This window comes from Aotus nancymaae, unplaced genomic scaffold, assembly GCF_030222135.1.
Source record: "Aotus nancymaae isolate 86718 unplaced genomic scaffold, 86718_ANA_hifiasm-v0.15.2.pri h1tg000089l, whole genome shotgun sequence".
In the NCBI taxonomy this organism is placed as follows: domain Eukaryota; kingdom Metazoa; phylum Chordata; class Mammalia; order Primates; family Aotidae; genus Aotus; species Aotus nancymaae.
In genome coordinates this window covers 5078225-5091385 of record NW_026988504.1, presented here as the reverse complement: position 1 = coordinate 5091385, position 13161 = coordinate 5078225, and the positions used below count along the sequence as shown (strand labels likewise).

At 60.2% G+C, this 13161-nt stretch overlaps 1 protein-coding gene across 3 annotated transcripts; it reads left to right on the top strand.

The window, feature by feature from the left end:
- The first annotated feature begins 49 nt into the window (after window positions 1–49).
- On the top strand, window positions 50–12479 carry TMC8 (transmembrane channel like 8). 3 transcript variants are annotated; one of them, XM_012453608.2, is made up of 16 exons: window positions 50–174; window positions 612–1071; window positions 1228–1376; window positions 1683–1832; window positions 2053–2135; window positions 2665–2801; window positions 3118–3265; window positions 5038–5208; window positions 5520–5659; window positions 8958–9081; window positions 9431–9528; window positions 9731–9914; window positions 10044–10174; window positions 10267–10425; window positions 10851–10929; window positions 11960–12479. In XM_012453608.2, exons 2-16 carry the CDS (start codon window positions 923–925, stop codon window positions 12230–12232), a joined length of 2175 nt encoding a protein of 724 aa, XP_012309031.2. In that variant the 5' UTR covers window positions 50–174; window positions 612–922; the 3' UTR covers window positions 12233–12479. The 3 variants fall into 3 exon arrangements, with proteins under 3 accessions (XP_012309031.2, XP_021526602.2, XP_012309036.2); XM_021670927.2 differs by lacking the exon at window positions 50–174 and having other exon boundaries at window positions 923–1071; window positions 10116–10174; XM_012453613.2 differs by lacking the exon at window positions 50–174 and having other exon boundaries at window positions 923–1071; window positions 11963–12479.
- Window positions 12480–13161: the final 682 nt, after the last annotated feature.

Genomic DNA, 13161 nt, shown 5'->3' with positions numbered 1-13161 from the left:
CTGTTTAGAGCAGAGGAAACCGTGGGGTGGGAGGGGAGGAGGGAGGTAGTGGAGGGGAAGCTGGGGTTCCTGTCACGTGAGCCCTCCCCTGGACTCCCTCACCGCCCTGCCTGCCTTGGCAGGAGCTGTCTGAGGAGGGGGACTCCTCCAGGGACTTGGTCCCTTGGTCCCCAGGTGAGCTGGATGTCAAGTGGAGGGAGGATGCAGAGGGTGACGGGCTGTGGAGGCCCGGCTAGAGCCTCACAAGGGCAGCAGTGGGTCCCCTGCCCCTGTCCCCACGGCTGGGGCTGTAACCACAGCTCCTCCTCGGGGGGTCTTGGGGGTACCTGGACAGACCCAGGCTTGGAGGCTGGACCATGAGAAGGAAGGTGGAAGGGGATCCCCTGACATCAGATGCAGCAGATGCTGAGTCCCAAGAACTGTGGGGTTGGGGACACAGGCTCTTCCCGAAGGGCAAACTGGCACATGGAGAAAAGCAGGAATTGTCTCTCCGCAGGGCGCAGGTGGGCGCCGGTGGGCTCTGGCACAGGTGGGCACAGGGTGCAGCAGGTCTTGGCTTTGCCTGTGACTGTCCTTTCTGTGCCCTTTGGGTCTTTCACCCCATTTGACAGATGGAGAGACTGAGGCCGGGGCTCTGTGTCCCTCTGAGAGTTGGAGCAGGACTGAGTCCGGATTCGACCACATCAGGATTCTCTCTCCTCATTTCTGAGCCCTGGAGGCGGCCAGGCAACAGACTCCGAAAAGTGGACCCTCGGGCTGCAGGAGACCAGGCCCTGACGCCGGTGCGGAGGGGAAGGAAGGGCCCGCCCCCAGCCCAGCGCGCACAGAGGCCAGGGCCAAGGCCTTGCGACTCATCCACCCAGGGCCCCACATCCCCCGCACCCGCAGCCCCGCGCCCCAGCCTCCACTCGCGCCCGCTGAGATGCTGCGGCCGCAGTCGGTGCCGTCGGAACCGGGCCCTGGGGGGCCGGAGCCCGAGGAGCTGTGGGAGGCGGAGATAGAGCGGCTGCGATGCTCCGGGGCGCCCGTGCGCGGGCTGCCCTATGCCATGATGGACAAGCGCCTCATCTGGTGGGTACCACGCGGGCGCCGGACGGTGGGGGGGGGGCGCTTCGAGGCCGCCCCGTTGGATGGGGCGGGAAGACTCGCCCAGCCCATGCGCGTCTGCCTGGCGCGGGCGGGCAGGGCGGGTGACTCAGAGTCGCCCCTGTCCCCACCCGCGTCCAGGCAGCTGCGTGAGCCCGCGGGAACGCAGACCTTGCGCTGGCAGCGGTGGCAGCGCCGGCGGCAGACGGTGGAAAGGCGCCTGCGGGAGGCGGCACAGCGGCTGGCCCGGGGCCTTGGGCTCTGGGAGGGGGCTCTCTACGAGATCGGGGGTAGGGCCTGCGCGAACCCCGCCTCCCCTTGCCCTCCCCGGAGCCCCACTGCCCAGATCGGAAAAAAGGAGGGAGGCATCATCCCACCCGCCTTCGGCCGGGTCCCCGGACCAATCAGCCCCTCCTCCCTCCCACCCCTCCGCCCGCGGGCACCGCAGACCTCAGGCCCACGCAGCACCCCCAGGTGGCTGTCAACCACACCGCCGGACTCGCGTGGGTGGGAGCCGGGCGGCCACCCGGCCTTGGACTCTCAGCCCGGTCCCGGCCTCCGTGGCCCACCCTGCTCTCCCTCCCACGCCCCCGCAGGCCTCTTCGGCACCGGAATCCAGTCCTACTTCACCTTCCTCCGCTTCCTGCTACTACTCAACCTGCTGAGCCTGCTGCCCACCGCGAGCTTCGTGCTGCTACCCCTGGCCTGGCTCAGCCCCCCTGACCCAGGCCCCGCCCTGAACTTGAGTAAGTGCGCGGCCCACCAGGGGAAGAGCGCCGGTGCCCACCTGCGCCACCGGGGGCTGGCCCAGGACCCAGAGCGCGAAGGCAACCCTGGGCGTGCTCCTGCCATGCCGGGCCGGGGCGCTCTCTCCCTCCCGCCTTGTGTGGGGCACACCCCGGCACATCCGCAGTGCCCCGCCTCTGCCTCGCGGATCTCTCTCCATCAGCCCCTCCCTCCCAACAGCCCTCCAGTGCCCCGGAAGCAGCCAGTCCCAGACCGGCGTTTTGAAGTTCCACAATCAAGTTTGGCATGTTTTAACTGGCAGGGTGAGTGGGGTCTGTCCTGGCTGTGGTCCACAGAGTCTGGGAGACCCAGGGAAGTGGCTTCAGGGCACACAAGTCTAAGAGGACCTCTACCTCTCCAGGGGCATTTCGGCTCCTCCGTGACGGTCTTAGACAGACTGGGCTGGCCATTGGTGGGGTTAGAGACAGGCAGAGGCCGCTGGGCCCCACACGGACTCAGGGACACGTGGGGCACATGCCCGTGGCCCCCGGAGCCCAGCTGGTGTAGGGGTGCAAGGGACAAAATGGGAAAAGTGTCCCAGCCTCTGGGAGAAGCACTTCCCCACCCTCACCCTGGGAAGCCGCTGGGGGAGTGGTTCCCATCGGGGGTTCCTGAGTTCCACTCCTGGCTCTTTCTCAAAGCCCTGTGACCTAGGGCAGTTGCCAAACCTCTGTGGGCCTCTGTAAGATGGGACACTCCCTACCTGGTGGGGGATTTCAGGGGGCTAATGAGATCCTCTGTGGAAAGCACGTGGCGCTCACCTGGGCTGGGCATCTCCATTACTGTCCCCAGGCCCTCACCAACACCTACCTCTTCTATGGAGCGTACCAGGTGGGGCCTGAGAGCAGCTCAGCGTACAGCATCCGCCTGGCCTACCTCCTCAGCCCACTGGCCTGCCTGCTCCTCTGCTTCTGTGGAACTCTGCAGCGGTGAGAGCGAAGCCCACGCCTTCACCCATTGCCGGGGGCATCTTCCCTGATCACCCCTTCCTTGGCAGGGTACCCTCTCACTGGCAGGAAGGCCCCTGGCCCCGCACCGCTGGCTCCTGGGTGCCTCCTTAGCCCAGGCTCTGGCTGCAGACCTTATGAAAAGGGCCACCACCCCCTGCCCCGACTCCTCACTCACCAGGGCCTGCACCTGGGGCTGCCAGGGCCTTCCCTACCCCAGGCCCAGAGCCCAGCCGAGGCTGACGCTGGATGGTAGAGGTGCCCCTCCTCCAGCAGCCCCTGGTCTCCTGCCCCGCAGGATGGTGAAGGGGCTGCCGCAGAAGACTCTGCTGGGTCAGGACTACAAGGTGCCTCTCAGCAGCAAGGTCTTCTCCTCCTGGGACTTCTGCATCCGGGTGCAGGAAGCGGCCACCATCAAGAAGCATGAGATCCGAAATGAGTTCAAGGTGTGTGTGAGCCTGTGTGACTGTGCCAGTGTGTGTGAGCGTGTGTGACCAGTGTGACCGTGCCAGTGTGTGTGACCAGTGTGACCGTGCCAGTGTGTGTGAGCATGTGTGACCGGTGTGACCGCGCCAGCGTGTGTGAGCCTGTGTGACCACGCCAGCACGTGTGAGCTTGTGTGACTGGTGTGACCGCGCCAGTGTGTGTGAGCAGATGTGACCACGCCAGCGTGTGTGAGCGTGTGTGACCAGTGTGACCGTGCCAGTGTGTGTGAGCCAGTGTGACCGCGCCAGTGTGTGTGAGCAGATGTGACCACACCAGCGTGTGTGAGCGTGTGTGACCAGTGTGACCGTGCCAGTGTGTGTGACCAGTGTGACCGTGCCAGTGTGTGTGAGCATGTGTGACCGGTGTGACCGCGCCAGCGTGTGTGAGCCTGTGTGACCGCGCCAGCGCGTGTGAGCTTGTGTGACTGGTGTGACCGCGCCAGTGTGTGTGAGCCGGTGTGACCGCACCAGTGTGTGTGAGCCGGTGTGACCGCGCCAGTGTGTGTGAGATGTGACCGCGCCAGTGTGTGTGAGCATGTGTGACCGGTGTGATCGTGCCAGTGTATGTGAGCCTGTGTGACCGTGCCAGTGTGTGTGAGCAGATGTGACAACGCCAGCGTGTGTGAGCCTGTGTCACCGCGCCAGCGTGTGACCGGTGTGACCGCGCCAGTATGTGTGAGATGTCACCGTGCCAGTGTGTGAGCGTATGACCTCGCCAGTGTGTGTGAGCCTGTGTGACCACACCAGCGTGTGTGACTGGTGTGACCGTGCCAGTGTGTGTGAGATGTGACCACGCCAGCGTGTGTGAGCATGTGTGACCTCACCAGTGTGTGTGAGCAGATGTGACTGCACCAGCGTGTGTGAGCATGTGACTGGTGTGACCGTGCCAGTGTGTGTGAGATGTGACCACGCCAGCATGTGTGAGCATGTGTGACCTCACCAGTGTGTGTGAGCAGATGTGACTGCGCCAGCGTGTGTGAGCATGTGACTGGTGTGACCACGCCAGTGTGTGTGAGATGTGACCGCACCAGCGTGTGTGAGTGTGACCTTGCCAGTGTGTGTGAGCCTGTGTGACCACGCCAGCGTGTGTGTGTGACCAGTATGACCGTGCCAGTGTGTGTGAGATGTGACCGTGCCAGCGTGAGTGTGACCGTGCCAGTGTGAGCATGTGTGACTGCACCAGTGTGTGTGAGCAGATGTGACCACGCCAGCGTGTGTGTGTGTGACCGTGCCAGTGTGTGTGAGATGTGACTGCACCAGCGTGCGTGAGCGTGTGACCTCGCCAGCCTGTGTAAGCATGTGACCTGTGTGACCGCGCCAGTGTATGTGAGCACGTGTGACCGCACCAGTGTGTGTGAGCATGTGTGACCACACCAGCATGTGTGAGCATGTGTGACTGCACCAGTGTGTGTGAGCATGTGTGACCACTCCAGTGTGTGTGAGCAGGTGTGACCGTGCCAGTGTGTGTGAGCGTGTGTGGGAGTCTGTGGGAATGTGACTGAGAGCGTGTGAATGTGTGCGGATGTGTGGCTGCGTGTGAGGCCACATGTGACTGCAGGGGTGATGCTGAGGCCACATGTGGCTGAATGTGTGAATCTGAGTGTCTATGGGAGCGTGGCAGTGTGGGAGTGTGTGACTGCATGTGACAGCATTTCCTGCACCCGTCCCTCCCACGCCCACCCCGCCTGGCCCACCCTGCCCTCAGCTGCCTCCGTCCCCACCCTTCCTGGCAGGTGGAGCTGGAGGAGGGCCGTCACTTCCAGCTGATGCAGCAACAGACCCGGACCCAGAGGGTCTGCCACCTGCTCTCCTACCTGCGGGTCAACGTACTCATCGGGCTCCTGGTGGTTGGGGCCATCAGCGCCATCTTCTGGGCTACCAAGTACTCACAGGACAACAAGGAGGTGCCAGGCAATTGCATTCATTTAATCCTGGCCAGAACTGCATGGTGGGGGGAGATGGGATGATCCCATTTTACAGATGAGGAAACCGAGGCTCAGAGAAGTTAAATCAGTCGTGGCCACCACAGGTCATGGCCAGGGCAGGCGGGCTCCCACCGGATATCCCTGCAGACTGCCAGGCTGCTGAAGGGAATGGCCTGTGGGCTTCCTTATTCCCAGCCTGCCCCAGAGTTACACTTTAGGGAGCTATGGGGGGCAGGGAGCCAACAGGGCCCCACCAGCATACAGCTCCCCTGACCTGCCTTTTCCCGCAGGAGTCCCTGTTTCTGCTGCTCCAGTACCTGCCCCCTGGGGTCATCGCCCTGGTCAACTTCCTGGGTCCCCTGCTGTTCACATTCCTGGTCCAGCTGGAGAACTACCCTCCCAACACCGAGGTCAACCTCACCCTGATCTGGTGAGTGCCACCTTTGGTGGGGACAAGTGGGCGCGTGGCGACTCTGCATCCTGCTGCTCTGATTTTGTTTTTGCGTTTTGGAGTGCAGTGGTGCGATCTCGGCTCACCACAACCTCTGCCTCTCGGGTTCAAGCAATTCTCTTGCCTCAGCCTTCCGAGTAGCTGGGACTACAGTCTCCCGCCACCATGCCTGGCTAATTTTTGCATTTTTAATAGAGACAGGGTTTCACCATGTTGGCCAGGCTGGTCTCGAACACCTGACCTCAGGTGAACCACCGCCTAGGACTCCCAAAGTGCTGAGATCACAGGCATGAGCCAGTGCACCTGGCCGCCATTCTCTTTCAGTTGTCACCTGGCACCTGGGGTCCCCAGCTGAGAGGCTTCCCCTTTCACTAGTGGCCCAAGGGAAGGCAGGTGGACACCTCACAGCACACAACCTCAGGGCCCCAGGTCTAAGGCTTTCCAATCCCCCACCTCCGAAGGAAGCCGCCAGTCTGGACCAAGCTCTGGCCATTCAGTAGGGCAAGGGACTGTGGCCAGGGGTGCTGGGAATGGGCTTCTCACACAGCAAAACCGGCAACATGGGACATGCAGAGCTTCTACACCCTGAGGGCTTACACCCTTACCTGGACAGCCCTCACGTGACCTGTCTCTACTAAAATAGTGAAACCCCGTCTCTACTCAAAATACAAAATCCCAGGCTGGGATGGTGGCTCATGTCTGTAATCCCAGCGCTTTGAGAGGCCGAGGTGGGCAGATCACCTGAGGTCAGGAGCTTGAGACCAGCCTGGCCAACAATGGTGAAACCCCAACTCTCCAAAAAAAAATAAATTTTATATATATATATATCCCCTTTGAGGGATGAGGAAACTGAGGTTCACATGGGTGAAGTGCCAAGCCAAAGTCAAGCTCATCGTGCCTGCCAGGGGCACGTTAAAAGCAGCCCTTGACCTCCTGGGCTCCAGCCATCCTCCCACTGGAGCCGCTGGGACTACCACCCCAAGGCTCTGCCACCTTCTGTCTCAGCACTTAGATCCTGTCTAGATCCCCTACTTCTCTACCCCTCACCCGCCGCAGAAATTCTGTGTGAAGCCCACCTCAGCTCCCACTGGCTCCTCTCCCGCCCCTACCCTCACCTGCCACTTGCTCTAACTGCTTTTCCCTCTGCTTCCTCAGTCAGCTGTGTTTGGTTTGCTTTGAGACTTTAGTTTTTGAGGGCAGGCGCGGTGGCTCACACCTGTAATCCCAGCACTTTGGGAGGCCAAGGTGGGCGGATCACATGAGGTCAGGAGTTTGAGACCAGCCTGGCAAACATGGTGAAATCCCACCTCTACTAAAAATACAAAAATTAGTCGGACATGATGTGGGGTGCCTCTAATCCCAGCTACTCGGGAGGCTGAGGCAGGAGAATCACTTGAACCCGGGAGGCAGACGTTGCAGTGAGTGGCCACTGCACTCCTGGATGAGAGAGTCAGACCCTGTCTCAAAAGATAAAACAAGAAACACCTTTGTTTTTTGAAGAGTTTATAACACATGCATGTACTAAAAAATTCAAAATGCTCGGCCGGGTACGGTGGCTCACACCTGTAATTCCAACACTTTGGGAGGCTGAGGTGGGCGGATCACGAGGTCAGGAGTTCGAGATCAATCTGGCCAACCTAGTGAAACCCCGTCTCTACTAAAAATGCAAAAAATTAGCCGGGTGTGGTGGTGCGCACCTGTAATCCCAGCTACTCGGGAGGCTGAGGCAGGAGAATTGCATGAACCTGAGAGGCAGAGGTTGCAGTGAGCTGACATTGCGCCATCGCACTCCATCCTGGGTGATGGTACAAGACTTCTCAGAAAAAAAAAAAGTCAAAATGCTTAACAGGATGAAGATTTAAAAAATAAACCCTTGGACTGAGCTGAGTGGCTCATGCCTGTAATCCCAACACTTTGGGAGGCTGAGGTGGGAGGATTGCTTGAGCCCAGGAGTTCAAGACCAGCCTGGCCAACACAGCAAGACCCCCATCTCTACGAAAAATTAAAAAATTAGCCGACCTTGGTGGCGCACACCTGTAGTCCCAGCTGCTTGGGAGGCTGAGGCAGTAGGATGGCTTGAGCCCAGGAGTTTGAAGACACAGTGAGCTGTGATCGCACTAGGGCACTCCAGCCACAGTGACAGAGCAATACATTGTCTCTAAGTGAAAAAGCTCTCACCTACCCGTGCCTCCCTCAACAGGAGAAGCACTGTTCCCAGCCGCTCTCTAGCCCTGTTATCAGCAGTGGGAATGTCCACCCTTAGAGATCACACGCGGCCGGGCACAGTGGCTCACGCCTGTAACCCCAACACTTTGGAAGGCCACAACGGGAGAATCACTCGAGCCCAGGCATCTGAGACCAGCCCGGGCGACATGACAAGACACCGTCTCTACAAAAAAAAAAAAAAATTAGCTGGGCACGGTGGCATACAGTCCTAGCTACTAGAGGAGCTGAGATGGGAGAATCACTTAAGCCCAGGGAGGGAGCCCAAGACTTAAGGGGTCAATCACTTAAGCCCAAGGGAGCCTTGCATCACTGCACTCCAGCTGAGCAATGGAGTAAGACCCTATCTCAAAAACAAACAAATCAGATAACAGGCATGTGATGATGTTTCGGTTTAGGCAATCACACCTCTGTGGTCTGGCCGTGCATCATGAAGTGCCTACGTGCGGCACGTGTGTATGACATGCAGGTGGCGCCTGCCTGCAGTCAGGATCCTGAAAAGGTCCAGGCTTCTCCACGGCAGGGCCTGGCGCCCGTGTTCTCCACATCAGGTGTGGGGGAACGCGGCTGGACTGTGCAGTGTTTCTCAAACTGCTTTAAAAACAGAACCCTTGGCCGGGAGCAGTGACTCACACCTGTAATCCCGCCACTTTGGGAGGCCAAGGCAGGTGGATCACCTGAGGTCAGGAGTTCAAGACCAGCCTGGCCGACATGGTGAAACCCTGTCTCTACTAAAAACACAAAAAATCAGTCAGAAATCACTTGAACCCGGGAGGCAGAGGTGGCAGTGAGCCGAGGTCATGCCACTGAAGTCCAGCCTGGATGGCAGAGTGAGACTCGGTCTCAAAAAAACCACAGAACCCTTTTTCCCGTGAGTCATCTGGAGACTCACTTTTAACCATGTTGCCGCAGACAGAGCTGGTTGGAAGGAGGCTGGGCCCAGGCACAACACGATCCCACGATGCCACTCAGACATCAGCCACATTTGTAGCCTGGGGGGAGGCCGGTGCCCATGTGCCTGGGCCACAATGCCTGACAAGGTCCCCACCCCCAGGTGCGTGGTACTGAAGCTGGCCAGCTTGGGGATGTTCTTCTTCTCTCTGGGTCAGACCATACTGTGCATTGGCAGAGACAAGACCAGCTGTGAGTCCTACGGCTACAACGCTTGTGACTATCAGGTGGCTGGCAGCCCGGTGGGGCCTGTCCCTCCCTTCCTTCTCCCCAAAAGCCCACCTCAAACTGTGCTGAGCCGTGTTCCTGCCCCTTAGTCACCTTTGAGAGCAGCTGTGAGCAGAGCTGCCTGCACCGTGGCACACCCCCAGGGGGCGCCACTGCTGCCATGTGGTGTCATGAGGCTGCCCTGGTGGGGGTTTTCTGCTCTAATCCCATTCTCAAGGCCTGGGTTTCCACCTAGTGATTCTATCAGACTCCAGGCAAGGCCCCTGTGCCACAGAGACCCCCACAAGACGCTAAGGGAAGGGAGGGCGGGCCGTGAGTGGTGACTGGTCCCCTTCCTCTGCACCCCAGTGCTGGGAGAACTCCGTAGGGGAGGAGCTCTACAAGCTGAGTATCTTCAACTTCCTCCTCACCGTGGCCTTCGCCTTCCTGGTCACCTTGCCTCGGAGGTGAGTGCCGGGGGCACGCCTTGGGGAGGGTGAGGGTGCTGAGGGCATGTTGGGGGATGGCCAGTGGCTACAGCCAAGGGTGAGCGGGTCCAGCGTGGAGCCCAGGAGTGAATGACCGGCTGCAGCCACGACCGATGCGGCCCACGTATCCGTCTGGAGTGGTGGGTACCTGGATCCTCCGTGGGCCCTCTCCTCCCTGCAGGCTGCTGGTGGACCGGTTCTCAGGCCGGTTCTGGGCCTGGCTGGACCGGGAGGAGTTCCTGGTGCCCAAGAATGTGCTGGACATCGTGGCGGCGCAGACGGTCACCTGGATGGGCCTCTTCTACTGCCCCCTGCTGCCCCTGCTGAGCAGCGTCTTCCTCTTCCTCACCTTCTACATCAAGAAGGTGATGGTTCACGGCTGGGTGGGCGCCTTGAGCCGGCCTCGCTCCCTGCTCCTGCCCGCTTCCCTGGCCTCAGCCCCCTGGGGTCTGCACACCTGGCTGACTCCTGGTTGCTGTTGCTTGCGCCCCCAGTACACCCTCCTGAAGAACTCCAGGGCGTCTTCGCGGCCCTTCCGAGCCTCCAGCTCCACTTTCTTCTTCCAGCTGGTGCTCCTCCTGGGCCTGCTCCTGGCTGTGGTGCCCCTGGGCTACGTGGTCAGCAGGTGAGGGGAGGAGGAGGGGCACCTGGAGGCTGGCAGGGGCAGCTCCTCACCCAGGACCCTGACACCAGCCCCCCTTGGCCATCTCTCTCCAGCGTCCACTCCTCCTTGGACTGTGGCCTCTTCACTAACTATTCAGCCCCCTGGCAAGTGGTCCCGGAGCTGGTGGCCCTTGGATTCCCGCCCCTTGGCCAGCGTGCCCTCCACTACCTGGGCTCCCACGCCTTCAGCTTCCCGCTCCTCATCATGCTCAGGTGCTCAGGGCAGCAGGGCTCATGGAAGGGGGCACCTGGGAGGGGAGGTCCTTCTTCCATGGGGGTGGCGAGCCTGTGCACCCCCAGCCAGGAGCCAGATTTGGGAAGCCAAGGGAAGCAAGGGCCCCTGAAAAGGAGGCACCTCCTGGGCCCACCGTCTGGGCTGCCACGGGGATTGCAGGATCACCAGGGAAGCACCATGTCTGGCAACCGCAGCTGCTGAGCTATTGGTATTGCTGTGCTAGAGGTGTGGGGATGGGGCCCCGTGAGGAAGGAGAGGACGGTCCCATCCTCAGATACAGCAGTGTGCAGTGAGGAGACCCCAGTATGGAGTGTTGAAGAGATTGAAGTGGGGAGAGAGGAAGTCAGGGAGAGGCGCCTGTGGCCCCAGGGGCAACTGACAGTGCATCTCCTTCCAACCCAAGCCTCGTCCTGACTGTGTGCGTCTCCCAGACCCAGGCCAATGCCAGGGCCATCCACAGGCTCCGGAAGCAGCTGATGTGGGTGAGTGTCCTTGGGGCTGGCAAGGGGATGGCAGCTTCGGTGGAAACCCTTTCCTGTGTGTGTGGCCTAGGGCCTAGGACAGGGCTGAGCTGGAGGGTGTGGTCTCAGGCTGAGGGTAAAGATGGGGAAGGGGAGGAAGGGAAGGGGAAGAAGGGAATGGCTGGGGCTCCTGAGACAGGGAGCCAGACCTGGTAAAACATGACCTTAGGGGCCGGGCCTCGGCCTGTGATCCCAATGCTTTGGAGGCCCAGGCAGGAGGATCACATAGCTTGAAGCCATGAGTTCAAAGCCAGCCTGGGCAACAAAGCAAGACCCCTGTCTCTACCAAAAACCAATAATTAATTATTTAAAAAGAGAATATGGCTGAGTGCAGTGAGTCAAACCGAGGCATGAAGACTGCTTGAGTTCAGGAGTTTGAGACCAGGCTGAGCAACATAGCAAGATCTCCTCTCTACTAAAAATTAAAGAAATGAGCTAGGCGTGGTGGCTCGCACCTGTGGTCGCAGCTACTCTAGAGGCTGAGGTGGGAGGATCGCTTGAGCCTAAGAGGCGGAGGCTGCAGTGAGCTGTGTCTTGCTACTGCACTCTTGCCTGGGCAACAGAGCAAGACCCAGTATCAAAAAAAAGATACGACTTTAGGCTTGGGGACAGAGGCTTAATAGAGCTGGGGGGGGGGCGGGCGGGGAACCCTGATATGGCTAAGGTGTGGCCTTAGGGTGGGGCCTCTAACGGGGCGCGGCCTTGGGCTGCGGACTCTTAGAGGGCGTGGTCTATAGCTTCATGGGGTGGAACCCTGGTGGGGCGTGGTCTCAGGATGCGTTGTGGGCGGTCCTCTTGGAGGGCGTGGTCTACGTCTATGGGGCGGGACTCTGGTGGGGCGTGGCCTCGGGAGGGCGTGATATCTGGCGGGGGCGTGGCCTCTGGCTACTTCCGGGGTGGGCGGTCCCGAGGTGCTGCCGCTGCTGTTCTGACACCCGCTCGCTCGTGGGAAGCAGCGCCTGTCGCAATTCGCCGCTCGCTCTCCTCACAGCAGGTTCAGGAGAAGTGGCACCTGGTGGAGGACCTGTCGAGACTGCTGCCGGAGCCAGGCCCGAGGGACTCTGTGGAGTCCCCTGCTTCCCGAGCTTCCCGCCCACGGTCCTTCTGCCCGGGATTCCCGTGCCCTGGCTCCCCAGGACCCCGGGACCTGCGGCCGGGCTCCTCCGTCGTGGATGCCCTGGGGCTGCGCTCCCCTTGCGCTGGACCACGTGGTACCCCGGCCTCCACCCACAGAGTCCGCTTCCCCAGCGGCCCGGAGCTGTAAACCCGACCCCCATCGCCGAGGCCTCCCTGGGACCCCTCCAGGCCTGCTTACTCCACCTTCCAGGACCCTGGTGACCACCCACCCCTCATTGGCTCCAGAGCCTCCCTCAGGGGTCCCCAAAGATGGACACACACCCCCAGGGGTATCAGGAAGAACATATGGGAATATTCTATTTGTATTTTTATCTCATCTCTTTAAAATGTCTATTTTTTATTGCATATTTTATAATATACATAATCTATTAGTATAGTGTCTTGCAAATACAATTTTTTTCAGTGTTCTGATTTTTTTTAGAGCTGTGAGTGCAGGTTATATGCATCTATTGGGAATGCTCAGAAGTTGTTTACTGATGGGAGTGCCATCAGAAGAGTCTGGGGACCACCTCCTAAGGAAGGGAAGATCTGGCCACAGTTAGAGTAAGCTTGTCTGAGGGACCTGCTCTGTGTTCCAGCTGCAAACTGCCTGCATCATCCCCTCCTGTTACTCTTTCTTCACGAGACAGTTGAGGCCACAGCGTCAGCCAGGGCCAGAGCTGGGATTTGAACCCAGGCACTCGGACTCCAGAGCCACACTGCCCCAGCGTGGGGCTTACAGGCTACTCCTGGCCCTAACTGAGGGGCCAACTGAAGCCTGGATAGCAGGTGCTGGCCCAGGCTCTCCCTGGCGGGAATCCTCTCCGTCCAGTCTAACCCAGCAGACTCAGGTCCACAGAGCTGCCTTGGGAAACTCAGCAGAGCCCTGGCTTCCTGCAGAGCCCTGTTCTTCCAGCCTGCTTCAACGGCTCCCTGGTTGAGCTAAGCTTGCAGATCCATGGGGTGAAGGTACCCGCACCGCCTGGGCCTCGGTGGTGTGTACGGGCCTGCAGTGTAAGGGATACTGAGTGTGAGCAGCAGGCGGGGGCCCGTGCAGGTGAGGCAGCTGGCAGCAAG

Coding starts and splice junctions, on each gene's coding strand:
- TMC8 (XM_012453608.2), top strand. CDS start 923: ATGCTGCGGCCGCAGTCGGTGCCGTCGGAACCGGGCCCTGGGGGGCCG. Junction 3,266..5,037: donor AGATCCGAAATGAGTTCAAG/GTGTGTGTGAGC, acceptor CCTTCCTGGCAG/GTGGAGCTGGAGGAGGGCCG. Junction 9,915..10,043: donor TCACCTTCTACATCAAGAAG/GTGATGGTTCAC, acceptor TTGCGCCCCCAG/TACACCCTCCTGAAGAACTC.